Below are 13,461 nucleotides of genomic sequence, written 5' to 3' on the forward strand. Positions count from 1 at the left end.
TGTTTTCCTTTCAGTTCGTCACAGCTCAGAGATGCGTCTTGCGGTAAAACCATTAAACCTCATCATGGAATCTTTCCCCCTTTGTTTCCCTGGTTTGAAATTTTATATTGCGCACACACTACATTTCATTTAAAATTAAAACTTCTTTTTTCCTTCTACTCCAACTCCAAACTCAGGCACTAATTTCCACTAATATAAGACCGTCACAAGTGGCCCAAAGAAACTCTATGCGTTTTGTTAATACTATTTGTTTACAATATAAATCCTCAGGGCTATAGAACTTTAACAGCGTTGGGGCTCGTCCATGGGGGCTGATGGGAGATCTTGTCGAAAGAAAAGAGATAAATAAACATAGTGACGGACGCAACCACCACTGAAACTGCAAAGATAGGTAAACTAGTGAAACTCCATCTCGCATATTGGAGTGGCTTCTTCCTCAACCTATATGATTGACTCAATACACATTTTACATTCTTGACATAGCAATGGAGCGAGGTATACACTGCTGCAAAGCAATTCATGAAGCGTTCTTTGTAGTAACTTTGTTGATGACCCTCGTCGTCTAAAAACTGGTGAAAGGTTTGAATCTTTTTCCCCAATATAAAGATGGAAGTTTGTAGAATCTCTCTATGAGTGTTGTTTTTGACATGATTGATATCTTTTTTTGGTTGTGGCAGTTGCAAGAAGCGTGTTCGAAGTGGACCGTACATGTCGAAGAAGTACAGAGACGCACGACCAGAAGTAATGATGGCTGAAGGGTTCTAATGACATAACTAAACCGAAAGTTTTTTTAAACTTGGACCAGATCTGCCTCTTCTCCGTTGGTTGTTCGATAAGCAACTTTAGCTCGTCTTTTCTGTATGTTGTTTTGACTTTTTAGCGTTTGAACTTGAATAACAATAACAGTACTTTTTCGTTTCAACTCTGGCGTTAATAAGTAATAACAACAGCAAGCATTATAACACACTGAATGTCATGGGCCTTAGCCCGTCGGATAATAAACATAAGATTAGTCCATCTACAAGGGTATTGAGGTAAATTACAGTTAAAGACATTATCTCTGTCTGGATAACACAGGTCCGACGAATAGAGCGCCTGGGACAAGAACCATTACTCTTTACTAGTTACGGTGTAGGAGGAGAGCAGAGAAAAGTGTCCATGGCGACAATAGTCCAGTGTCTTTCGTCATGTGCGGCCCTCAATTCCAAATTCAAAGTCCTTTCTCTTAAGGGAGCTTCTTCTTCTTCGTCATCATCTCCAACTTCTTCCTCCTTGTCCACTCGTCGTGGTGCGTCGGCTACTGTGTGCTCCTCCCTTAGCTTCTCTCAGAGCGTTTCTCAATGTGTCGCCTTCTCCTCCGGTAAATCCCGCCTCAGAATTGTGCATTAATTTTCCTGACCATTTCGCATTTGGTTCGTCCTCTTTATGTTTTCATTAACATTTCGGGGTTCTCTGCAGGGAATTTATGGGTACAGAAGAATCCATTGAGGCAGTTGATAGTGTGTGAGGCTGCTCCGACGAAGAAAGCTGATTCAGCTGCAAAGAGAGCTCGCCAAGCCGAGAAGAGGCGTGTTTACAACAAGTCTAAGAAATCTGAAGCCCGTACTCGGATGAAGAAGGTAATCTCATAGCTCCTTTGCACTCTCTTTGAATAAAGAGTTGTTGATAAGCTTGTCTTGATGTTCCTCTCCAGTTTTAGTGACTAGTTAGGTGATTAGGGAATGTTTCTCTTTGTGACTTGTTGTAGTAACCTCTGGACATCATGGAACACTAGAATCCCAGTCAGTCACTGACCAGTTTGTTTCATATTGAGATATGGTTAGTGTGAGGTGGGCTTTTAGGTGTATTAGTCATCACTGTGAGCTCAAGCGAAAGCTGTTGAGGCGATTAGATGATTTTGTTACAACTTGGGGGATGTTTAAAAGTCTTGAATAGGAATTTGGTTTTCAATACATATAGTCAGTCATATAATGAGACTAAATTCCAGCTGCGACATATACTGAACAGGTCTTGGAAGCACTCGATGGGCTCAAGAAGAAACCAGATGCGCAACCTGACGAGATTGTCACCGTGGAGAAACTCATCGGAGAGGCTTATTCTGCAATAGACAAGGCAGTGAAGGTTAGAGCGCTACACAAGAATACTGGTGCGCGTAGGAAGTCTCGCTTGGCTAGGAGGAAAAAAGCCGTTGAGATCCACCACGGTTGGTACGTACCCGACACAGCAGCAGCAACAACAGAAGCTGTGACCATGGCTGCGTAAGAACATGGACAGAGATAATGGAAATTCGTTTTTCTATAAGAGGGATCATATGGAACAAGATGTGAAAATGGCTTTTAAAATCGAATCTGCTTTCTTCATGTATAATTCATTTCGACTTCTGTTTCTTCTTCCGTACTGTTGAGTCTAAGCTTTTTGTCATCTTCTTCTTTTGGCTTGGCTTTGGTCTGGTTTAGTAAGATCTCAGTTCTTGGCTCTGGCACCATTCCTCTTGACATCATTTCTCGATAACAACTCAACGCTTCTCCTATTTTTCCCTTACTGTGCAGACCATGAACCCTAATAGTATACGTTCTCTGATCTGGTCCTAACCCACTTCTCTCCATCTCATTCCATATCTCCCTTGCCTTCTCCTCATCTCCCCATTGCACATATAACCTAAACACCAAATTGTACAAGTCGCTTGTCATTTCACACATGTTCTTCCTCATCCTCTCCAAAACCGCCTCAACATCTTCAGGCTTCTGCGAATACTTAAGCAAGTAACCGAAAGTCACATCGTTAGGCGAACAACTCCCACCTTTATCTTCCATCTCTTCCACTAGCTCCCAAACCTTCTCTGTTCTCCTTATCCTACAGAGATGCTTCAAAAGCGAGTTATAAGTCGCAACGTTCTGATAACAACCTTTCTCACCCATCTCCTTGACCACTCCAAGAGCCTCAGGGATCCTCTTCTTGAAACACAACGCATCAATAACGTTATTACAGATTTTAACATCCGGGTTTCTTCCGGTCTTCCACATTGCTCTGTACAGCTCCATAGCCTTTCCTACTTTCCCCTTCTTAGTCAAAGCATTGATCATCGTCCCGTAGCTGACAACATCAGGCCTGCATTTAGAAGCAATGATGTCTTTCCAAAACCTCTTGGCCTCATGAGCGTTCCCCAAAACACACCACCCGTTCAGAATAATGTTCATCGCTTTTATATCACACCCAACAAACTCTCTTCCACGAGAGCAGAACAAAGTCTCCGCAAACTCGACATGCTTATACCTACACAGCCACTTCAACAGCCCATGAAACGCAACCGAATCATCCTCTATCCCAAACTCTCTCCTCCTCTCGAACACCTTTACAGCTTCATCAACCTTATGAGCAGCAGCGTAACGGTTCAGCAAAACTTCATACGTCTTTGGATCTCTCTTAGACATTTCGTCGAACACTTGGTGGAACTCCTCAAACCGCCGCATTTTCCCAAGAACGTCGAGAATCTCGTTGTACACCGATGAGCTAAACATGTTAACAGATCGTTTACGGATCAATCGAGAAAGTGTGTAAGCTGGTTTCCAATCAGACCGGTTCCGGTTCACCACTTCTAGAATCATCCCTTCGGTTAACACTATCCCGCACTTTTCGAGAATCCGCTCGATTTCTTCAGGCGAGCTTCCACGGTGGTTCTTTAGGACATTGTGAACGTCGACAGCAGATTGTTTGTCGTGTCCAAGGGAGTTTCTGTCGGGAGGTGTGAGAGAGTGAAGAAAGTGTGAAGATTGATTAACACCCAGGAACCGAAACTCAGTGAGGGTGATGTTGTGCTTATGGTTCAGTTTCTCCGGAGGAGAGAGACGGCGAAGAAAGGCGGAGGATGTGGAAGAAGATATCCGGCGCCGGCAGAGAGCATTCCGTAGCTGAAATAAGATTTCGAATTTATATTTCCCTCTCATTTTCACAAAGTTCCCAAGTTTTGGAAGCAATACGTAACTTATATACTCCCCCGTTTAAAAAAAAAATAGTTTACTTTTTAAAAATATTTTGTTCTATGCAAAATGATGTTTTATACTTTCAACATACTTTTTTATGTTATATAACTCTTTTATATTTGATTTATTATTTGTCAGTTATGTTTAGGGCCGACCAATTGGAGTCCCAACAGGTTTCGGTCCGGGATCATTCGGTGAATTCAGCTTCATTTAGATATTTTATTGGTTTAGATTGAATTTGGTTCAGGTTTAGTTACATGTCCATAAACCCAAAATAGTTTTAGAATTTCGTTATCGGGGTTTTTTAGAGCCTGATTGGTTCAAACGCAGCAGTTACAGTTACGATTGCGGGAGTTTGTGGATGCGGGCAGTTGTGGTTTCTAGCGGTTTTAGAGATTTGTACGACTGGTACTGCGGTTAAAATTGATGCGTTTGCGGGTGACTTATGACTGGTTAACTACCAAATACGGTAACAATCAAATAATAAATTAACAATATTTACATTTAATATAATTATAAAAATATCAAAAATCAGAAAATTATAATAAATATAAAATTTCTATTTAGAAAGTTATAATTTTAATTTTTGAAAATTTATTGAAATTGTTTTTATTATAAAATTTTACAATATTAATTAAAATATAATATATATATATTTTAATATTTTCATAATTTCAATTTTAAATTTTTTATTTTTGTACATATATTTTTTTTAAAAAAAATTTACCCTTCCGCAACCGCAAACGCTAGCTGGAACCAGTTTTTGAATTTATAAGATTCGGAGCGGTTTGAAACGGTGTAGAGCGATTTGAGTGATTGTTGCAAACCGCCGACAACCGCTACCAACCGCAAAAGCTGCGTTTGCGGGTACTAGCGGGAAAACCAGTCGCCCCTTTAGTGGGTCTCTTAAACTAATTTTCATTAAAAAAAAAATCAAAAATACAATATAAACTGAAAACACGGTTCTTAATCAGGTTAAACAAAAGACGGTTTTTACTGGACACGTGTAGGCTCCTTCGCTTCTCTTCTCTCTCTCAACCTCTCTATGTGTGCGATGTGCGACGAGATTCTCTCTCTGTGGCTTCATGATGCAAATGAATAGATTGTGCTCACTCGATGGAATCCTCCCCACCCAAAAATCTATCGATTCTGGTACTCAAAGTTAATATATTTTCAATATTTTTAATAAATCTGTTTATGTAACTTCCCTCGGCCATATTGTTATCGTTTAAAATAATTTTGAAAGACTTATCTATCAATCATATGTGCTTTTCTTTGAATTATATATGACAACATCATACATATCAATGATATCATGACAAACCAAAGTCACGTACAAAGGAAAATCATACACATAAGCAAACTAAAATTAATAATTAGCAATTTTTATCAACTAATAAACACTATTTAAACTTTTTTAAACAACATTGTTTAAACTTTATAAGCAAATTTATTCATAAATACCAAAATATATATATGTGAACTAAGTATTTGTGTTAAATTACTATTTAAATTACTATTCACGTAATAAATAATTATTTTAGTACTCAATTATATTTTAGTGTATTTTTGATACATATCAGAGACTAAAATTGAGTTTGATACAAATTATAGAATTTTGAATTTTTTGACTGTTTCGAACATCCATTTGGATCCGGGTTCGGTTTAGATAAAATTTATAATCTGAAATACCATAAACAAAATCCATTCAATAATTTATTTCAGTTTGGTTCGATTTATATTCATTTTTATCAGATCAGATTAATGTCAGATTTTTGGATTTAGTTTATTTGCCTATAACTAGTTATGTTAGTAATTTATTTGTGCAAATTTATATTTTTAGATGCCGATAAAACATTTTTTTTACATTTATAAGTTAATAATTTGTTTAATTTTTTAAAACACATTAAATTAAATCAGACGTGGATTACCTTAAAATATTAGTAATAAATAGTTTAGATCCATTAGGGATGTAGATCCAGCAGATTATGTGGTCCGAGAAAACCCAATCCATTATCCATGGTCTGCAGACATATGTAGCTGTCGCTAAATAAAAAACAAAGAATACCATAATTAATTAATTGAGTGAGTAACCTTTAATCTTAGTCACACGCTCTCTGCCATAAATGTTATTGCGATCTTTTAGAAAACAAAGAGAAACAAAATATACGGCGGGCCCACCGCCGTTAGAATCTCGGTTTGCCGACGCACACCGTTCTCTCTCTCTATGTCTCCTTTCTGGATCGTTCTCCACGCGTTCATATTAGCCACGTGGCAATATCCACCTTTAAAAACAAATCAGCTTTTATTAATTATTTTATTTATTTGGTGCTCTGGTGGGCCTTATCGGTTTCTTACAAACATTTTCTAGCAGAGGGGCGGCTATACATTTTAATGAAAAATAAAGGAAAAAGCAGTCAAACTCAACTTTGAATTGGAGCTGACATCGACGTGTTTTGCGGTGAGATTCACGCACATATGGCAACGCCGATTACGAGCCGCGCGTCTTTGAGCTGTTGCCATGGGTTCAATTTCAAAACTAACGTACGTTTTTTTTTTTTTTTTCCCAGAAAATTCATATGATTCATTCAACGTTCAAACCAACATTTACAATCCCAGATATCTACAAGAGAACAGCTACTGGGAACTTCTACTAACACCTGAAAAAAACAACAAGATCTTCTCAAAACAAGACATCTTACACACCACCATCCCAAAAAAAGATCAGAGACCACATCTTTCACTAGCAAAAAAACCAGAAAGCCAGATTGGATGACTCCTGGCCACATAAGATTGCATCCTATTCTGGTTGGTAACGCTTTGAGCTATGAAAGTTGCCCCTCCATTTTGGTCTTTAGTAATCACCTGCCACCGTACATCTTCAATACCTCTAGCTTCCGATTCAATTTCTCCCACTTGGAATAAGAAAGAAGGCCAAGCTTGAGGACGGTTAACTGCTCCAAATAAATCTTCCATTTCTCCTGCAAACACAACTTTATCGAATCTCATACTTCGCATACTCTCAACTGTCCATAATACTACTTGTAACTTCGCCTGATCTTTGGAAGTGATAGCAGAGAAGGCCCTTCTACCATGGCAGACCACAACACCTCGACCATTCCTTAAAACCCAGGCAGCACCCATTAAGCTTCTAACTTTACACCAGTCAAATGCAAAATTGCACATCAGCCACTCCCCAGGGGGAGAAACCCATTTCTTCTTATTTTTGACTCTTATCTCAATCCCTGCCTGTTGAAAATCTTTATCCACCACTTGGGCCAAACTCCATTCCTCTTCATCCTGTTTCGCTTTGTTAAAAACTTCCAGTGGACTAAATCTTGTACCTTCAAACAGCAAAGCATTTCTTGTCTTCCAAATAGTCCACATGATCCAAGGCCATAGACTTCGCAGATCAGTGAAGCCCCATCTCAGTTTCTTCAATTCTAATAAATAATTAAAGTTGACATAGATTGAAGACTGATGAAACCCATTTTCAGGGTTCGGAATCCCAGAAAGTGCCCATATTTGCCTTGCATACGTGCAATCAAACATCAGATGATTGATGGATTCCTCCACGAAACCACAAATCTGACATAGATCGTCCACTTTTAATCCTCTAGCCTTAATCAATTCTGCAACAGGTAAAGCCTCACTTAGCATCTTCCATAAGAAAACCTTAAGTTTTGGAGATGTATGCAACGCCCAAACTTTCTCCTTGATAGGATTAATTGAAGGCAAACAGATCACATCTCTCAGCCTATTACTTGTTTTCAACGAAGAGGCTAACCAGTAAGCAGATTTAACCGAGATTAGGCCACTTTTGTTGTATTTCCAGACGAAGAAATCTTCTCGAGAAACCACCGGTTGATTCCGATTGATTATCTCCACGTCTCCTGGAACAAAGTTATCATTCAGAGCACCATAATTCCACCTTCTCGAAGCATGATCAATGAGAGCGTCGGCTGACAGATTAACATTAAAATAGTAGTTCTTCCTCCATGGTGCTCTAAGCCCTTCTATGGGATCATCAATCCATTTGTAACTAACGTACGTTCTCATAGATAAATGTTTTTAAAACAATTTCACGAAAAAAATATTATTTAATAATAATAAATTATAAATTTCTAAAAATATTTAATTATATTGAATTACTATTGATTTAATATATATATATACTAATTACAAAAATAATACAATTTGTTCAGATTTTTTATTATTATTTTAGAACACTGTCACTAATTTATTTCCTATTTTTTTGTTATACTTTTTGTGTAGTACATTTTTGGGTAAATCGGAGCTTGTGTTATATATGATAGCCTTTCATGATGAAATAGTGTAGTTTTTAAAATTATTTATAAGGAACAGTAGAATTAACAAGAGTATTCTACATTTATGCACGGTAGTTGGTAGAGATCTCTTATTTTCGTTTAGATCTATTTCCATGATAAGTAAATCCCCATATTTTGACTCAATTATTTAGTTTTGCATATTACATATCACCAATGTTAATATATTTCGTGTTATGATATATTTAACCACAAAAATTAAATTTTGATATATGGAAATAGATTTGCAATTCCTTTGATTAACAAATAAAAAAGATCTGAGCAGAACATGGGAATTTATTGTGTGGGGGCATGCAGCAAACTCCAGGCATCTCCATTAATTGCGTAGTATATTGCATCACCTCTGTATCTTTTTATTACATCAGATATGTTTATATTTGAATGTACAAACAAATAGACAGAATAAAAGGATACTCCTAGTTAACAAAAATGAACGAGTTTTTGTCAAAAAAAAAAAAAAAAATGAACGAGTTTTAATCTTCAAATTTAAAACATAAAAATAAACAAAGGATTTTGGGTGATTAGTTTCTACCATGCCATAAATATTTAAACAATGATAAAATTTCAAATATGTTTCATAGTGAAATCAGTTTCTATTTAACATTGTAAGTTGACAAAAAAAATTAATGTTACTTAAATGATTTAAATTCAAAACTTTATAGTCCAACTACATCAATCTCTATATTATTATTTGAAAAATCAGTGTCGTGGTCACGTTTTGTTTTATGATGCTTAATTACAACATTATCCTTAATAATTTAAATATATCTAACTGCCATTTTTGAAAAAAATATTTTTATTTTTCTTTTCCATTTTTTATTTAAATTTTCTTTTCTTTATAATTTTTTCAAGTACCTGTATAATAAAGAAAACTTATAAAAATTTAAAACGAAAGTATATTATATATATAATATGATTCATAAAAAGGAAAGTTCACAAAATATTTTTTTTTTTAAATTTAGAAAATAATATTACCTTTTAAAAATAACATCAAACAACATAATATATATATACATATATATTAAATTTTAAAATTATTTTATTAAATAAATATATTTTCCAAACTATAACAAAAATAAATTAAATAAAACAAACTAAGATATTTTTTGGTTTGTAGAGTTATAGGAGTCTATTTATACCGACGACAAAAAAAACAATATTTTTTGGATATTTTTTTTAATTAAAGTTTCCCTTCTTATATTTATGTGATTTTATAAAATAAAATTTTACAAAAAATTTGATATTAAAGTAAAAAAATAATCTTCCTTTTTAAAATTTATAGATTATGTTTTTATGCAACTTCATACAAATCATCACTTTTTTAATTTACTAATTTTATTTTTTTGCAAATAACCATAGACCAAATTCATTTTAAAAGAAATAAAAAAATATGCTTAACCACCTAAGATAAATAACCAAACTAATACAATGAATACAATCAATTCAATTTGTGTAAATTACATTAAAAATAGTCGTACTTTAATTGGAATAAATATATGTAACACAATATATCCATAAAACGAGTAACTGGATCAACCAAAATTCTTGTATCCAAAATAAATAAAAAATAACTAAAATTATTATTTGCATTATAAATATAAATTATAGAAAACCTCAACATCTTAATAAATAAATATAAAATTTCAAATAATATCATAGAGATGTTAACCAACTCTTACAATTAAGTTATTTTATATAATTTATATATATTCATGAACTTTCAAAAGACTATAGTTGTTATATTCATTCGTGTAACTATGAATTGATCGATACTTTCGTTTAATTTTACTATTTGCTTCACAAAACAACATATGTTAAACTATGCATAGTCTTACTATTAATATATATATAGAAATCAAAGAAAAATCAAATCAAATATAGATATAAAAATTAATAAAATGTTTAATTTGTAGAACAAAAATATTAAGGTTGAATCAGAAAAGTAAATTTTATTCGATATATCCAAGTAATAACCAAACAGACAAAATATTATATATCTAAAATCATAGGATTAATAAAAATAACATAATATTATTTAAAATAGATCATGTATATTTATTACAACATAAATTTTTAAAAATGATAAATTACTATAATGTATTTATTATGTAAATATTTATATCCGTACATGATCATGGAAAAATCAACTAGTGTTAAATATTTGTCAATTAAGTTTAAAAAAAATCATTAATTAAATTAAAAAGATATAGTGATAATATGATATCTCAAAATTTTATATTTTCAATTAAAGCATTTTAAGAATATGTCTATATTTTGATCGAATGCATTTAAATAATTAATGCTCTGAAATATACGCACATAATAATGAAAACGCTTGGTTGTAAAATTAAAAACAAAATGAAGGGTTGATGGTAAAAAAAACAATAGTCCTCGAAGGAGGAAACAGACACACATACACACGTGGCATAGGATAAGTGGAGGTTAAAAAGAAAACCATGAAAACCGCTGGTGTCTGAAAGAGAAGCCGCTAAAGCCATTACAGGCTTTGACTGTTCACAACAAAGCGCCCCAAAAGGAGCGTCGCTTTTACTCTCTCTTCTTCATCTATATATATAAACAACACACCTTCCTTCTCCTTCCACCTTCAATTATCACACCGTCCCCTCTCTCCCTCTCCGATTATTACGTTATGGCCAAGATGGGTTTGAAACCCGACCCGGTTACTCCTAACCCGACCCACAATAATGCCAAGGAGATTCGTTACAGAGGCGTGAGGAAGCGTCCTTGGGGCCGTTACGCCGCCGAGATCCGAGATCCGGGTAAGAAAACCCGCGTCTGGCTTGGCACCTTCGATACCGCAGAGGAGGCGGCGCGTGCTTACGATAAGGCGGCGCGTGATTTCCGTGGCGCTAAGGCGAAGACGAATTTTCTTGAGCTGAATGAGAAGGTGCTCTCCGGTGGAGGCGGTTTCGCGCGGAGCCCTAGCCAGAGCAGCACCCTTGACTACGCTTCTCCTCCGGCGGTGACTGATGGGATTGTTCCACCTCAACTTGAGCTGAGTCTTGGCGGCGGCGGTGGCGCGTGTTACCAGATCCCAATGGCGCGTCCTCTCTACTTTTTGGACCTTATGGGGGTCGGAAACGGAGGTCGTGGTCAGCTTCCGGTGTCGCCGGTGATGCATGTCTCTATGAAGATGGCTTGTGGTGCCCAGAGCGACTCTGATTCTTCATCGGTCGTTGATTTCGAAAGTGGGATGGAGAAGAGATCTCAGCCGTTAGATTTAGATCTAAACTTGCTTCCTCCGGTGGAACAGGCCTGAGGTGTTGCCGGTTTCGCGCATGCGTTTTTTGCTTTGCAGCTGAGAGAATAATTTCACGTAGTTTTTTTCTCCATCACTCTAAAATAATTATTATCGGTTTTTAGAAATTATTATATAAATCGAGGGAGAAAAAGTATAATTTTTAGATGACATGTATCGTTATGTACATAACCGGAGATCTGAACTTTTGTTGTGTGCTTTTTTGCGACTTGGTTTTCACCATGTTGTTTCTATGCATCTTTTCCTTATGTAATTTGTTTTTCCAAATTTCCAACTATTAATTTGGTAATCTTCGTAATGTTCGTCTAACTTCCATGATGTAATTATCACTACTTGGAAGTTGGAACTACTAGGTACTATCTAATCAATCAGCCGGCATCTTTTATTGGCCTTTTCTTTGTTTTGTTAAATCAAATTGTGGTTGAAGTATAGGAAAACACAATTAAAAGTATGATTATTATTAAAAAGAAAGTTGTTTTTTACAATGGTGGAAACTTTAAGCAGGCAGCCGGCGTATTTGGGCCCAATTTCTGTATATTTGAAAACTCTTCTCACTTACGTCAATAAGTAGGGTCCATGTATGGGCATCGTACTCCCTTTTCCGAACTTCCAAATTTGAGTTTTAAAGATGAACATTTTTTTTTAACATTAGATTATGTTATTACAACTATAAAAAATATTACTAACGATTTTACACAGCCGATAATTATATATGTCATATGAGATTCACGTCTGACTGCATCACCTGAATCACTCTATGGAATCATTCACGTCTGACTGTATCACCTGAGTCACTCTATGGAATCCACACTTGCTGGTATTCCTTGCGCCAAATCTCTTGTAAGTATTTTCTTCTTTAATTAGCATAATTTCATCTTTTCTAAGAATTAAAATCTAGATCTCTTGGTGTAAAAGCATTAATGACGCTTAATTAAATCACTGGATCAGTGAGCTTCCACACAAAAAAATGAACATTAACACTCTTATTATTAGGTTCTGACAGCGCCTGTCCTAGCTTTGATTTTTAATCTGATATGATAAGATTTTGCCTGAAGTTTACTGCCAGAAAATTATAAGACTAGAGTAATTATATTTTCTCATTCAGAAAAAGATATCGACTATGATTGATATTTTGTTTTACCTGAGAACCCTACATATCTAGTTAAAATCTCCTGTGAAAATAATCGTTGATATTCAATTTTTATTATAAATACCATTATTTTTTAATATTTTATAAAAATAGTAAACCATTATTTTAAATATAAGATTGAGTGGTGCGAGTTGAATTGGACAAAAATAAGATAAACTTGTTATAAAAATAACTCTGTATATTTAAAATAATTTTTAGATTTTGTTGAAAATATAATTCCTAGTTTGAGGGTTGATTTTGATTTATTGAAATTTGTGACTTTGATGCGTGATGGATATTTAATTTCTTGTGTGAGTAAATGATTGTTTTTATGTCGCGTATCGAAAAACTAATGACTAAAAGATATCAAATAATGTTTTAGTAAGGTATTTATTTTACTAAATAATAAAACATAACAAAAATAAAAATTAAGTAATTTTATGTGAGGTTGGTGGATAAGTAAATATTATTTTTCACGTAATTTATAGTTTTTTTACTTTTAGGTTCACTGGTTTCAATTTTTGAATTGTTAAAAAAAAAAAAAAAAAGTATAAACACAAAATAGATTTATAGCGTGAGGTTATAATTTAATTGACATGAAGGAATTCAATTAAAAAAATTATAAAATAAACAGAAAATAACTTAGATTTAACTTTTCAAAAAGAAAAGTATTTTAATTATTTTTAAAATTTTAAGTAAAAACAAAAAAATTAAATAAAAAAACTA

The 13,461-nt window shown here is 34.5% G+C and overlaps 4 protein-coding genes across 4 annotated transcripts; 2 read left to right on the forward strand and 2 right to left on the reverse strand.

Moving 5' to 3' along the window:
- The first annotated feature begins 1,042 nt into the window (after positions 1 to 1,042).
- On the forward strand, positions 1,043 to 2,530 carry LOC106405949 (30S ribosomal protein S20, chloroplastic-like). The gene is made up of 3 exons (XM_013846517.3): positions 1,043 to 1,360; positions 1,459 to 1,619; positions 2,008 to 2,530. The coding sequence occupies exons 1-3, from the start codon at positions 1,159 to 1,161 to the stop codon at positions 2,260 to 2,262; spliced, it is 618 nt and encodes a 205-aa protein (XP_013701971.1). The 5' UTR covers positions 1,043 to 1,158; the 3' UTR covers positions 2,263 to 2,530.
- On the reverse strand, positions 2,297 to 4,012 carry LOC106405947 (putative pentatricopeptide repeat-containing protein At3g15200). The gene has a single exon (XM_013846515.3). The coding sequence runs from the start codon at positions 3,942 to 3,944 to the stop codon at positions 2,358 to 2,360; it is 1,587 nt and encodes a 528-aa protein (XP_013701969.1). The 5' UTR covers positions 3,945 to 4,012; the 3' UTR covers positions 2,297 to 2,357.
- Positions 4,013 to 6,704: 2,692 nt separating this feature from the next.
- On the reverse strand, positions 6,705 to 8,039 carry LOC125597291. Its single transcript, XM_048772055.1, has one exon. It carries the CDS (start codon positions 8,037 to 8,039, stop codon positions 6,705 to 6,707), a length of 1,335 nt encoding a protein of 444 aa, XP_048628012.1.
- A 2,867-nt stretch (positions 8,040 to 10,906) lies between these two features.
- Positions 10,907 to 11,897, forward strand: LOC125597290 (ethylene-responsive transcription factor 4-like). The gene has a single exon (XM_048772054.1). The coding sequence runs from the start codon at positions 10,977 to 10,979 to the stop codon at positions 11,604 to 11,606; it is 630 nt and encodes a 209-aa protein (XP_048628011.1). The 5' UTR covers positions 10,907 to 10,976; the 3' UTR covers positions 11,607 to 11,897.
- The last annotated feature ends 1,564 nt before the right edge of the window (positions 11,898 to 13,461 follow it).

The sequence above is a fragment of the Brassica napus genome, unplaced genomic scaffold (assembly GCF_020379485.1).
Source record: "Brassica napus cultivar Da-Ae unplaced genomic scaffold, Da-Ae ScsIHWf_141;HRSCAF=253, whole genome shotgun sequence".
NCBI lineage: Eukaryota > Viridiplantae > Streptophyta > Magnoliopsida > Brassicales > Brassicaceae > Brassica > Brassica napus.

Coding starts and splice junctions, on each gene's coding strand:
- LOC106405949 (XM_013846517.3), top strand. CDS start 1,159: ATGGCGACAATAGTCCAGTGTCTTTCGTCATGTGCGGCCCTCAATTCC. Junction 1,361..1,458: donor ATGTGTCGCCTTCTCCTCCG/GTAAATCCCGCC, acceptor GGTTCTCTGCAG/GGAATTTATGGGTACAGAAG. Junction 1,620..2,007: donor CCCGTACTCGGATGAAGAAG/GTAATCTCATAG, acceptor TATACTGAACAG/GTCTTGGAAGCACTCGATGG.
- LOC106405947 (XM_013846515.3), bottom strand. CDS start 3,944: ATGAGAGGGAAATATAAATTCGAAATCTTATTTCAGCTACGGAATGCT.
- LOC125597291 (XM_048772055.1), bottom strand. CDS start 8,039: ATGAGAACGTACGTTAGTTACAAATGGATTGATGATCCCATAGAAGGG.
- LOC125597290 (XM_048772054.1), top strand. CDS start 10,977: ATGGCCAAGATGGGTTTGAAACCCGACCCGGTTACTCCTAACCCGACC.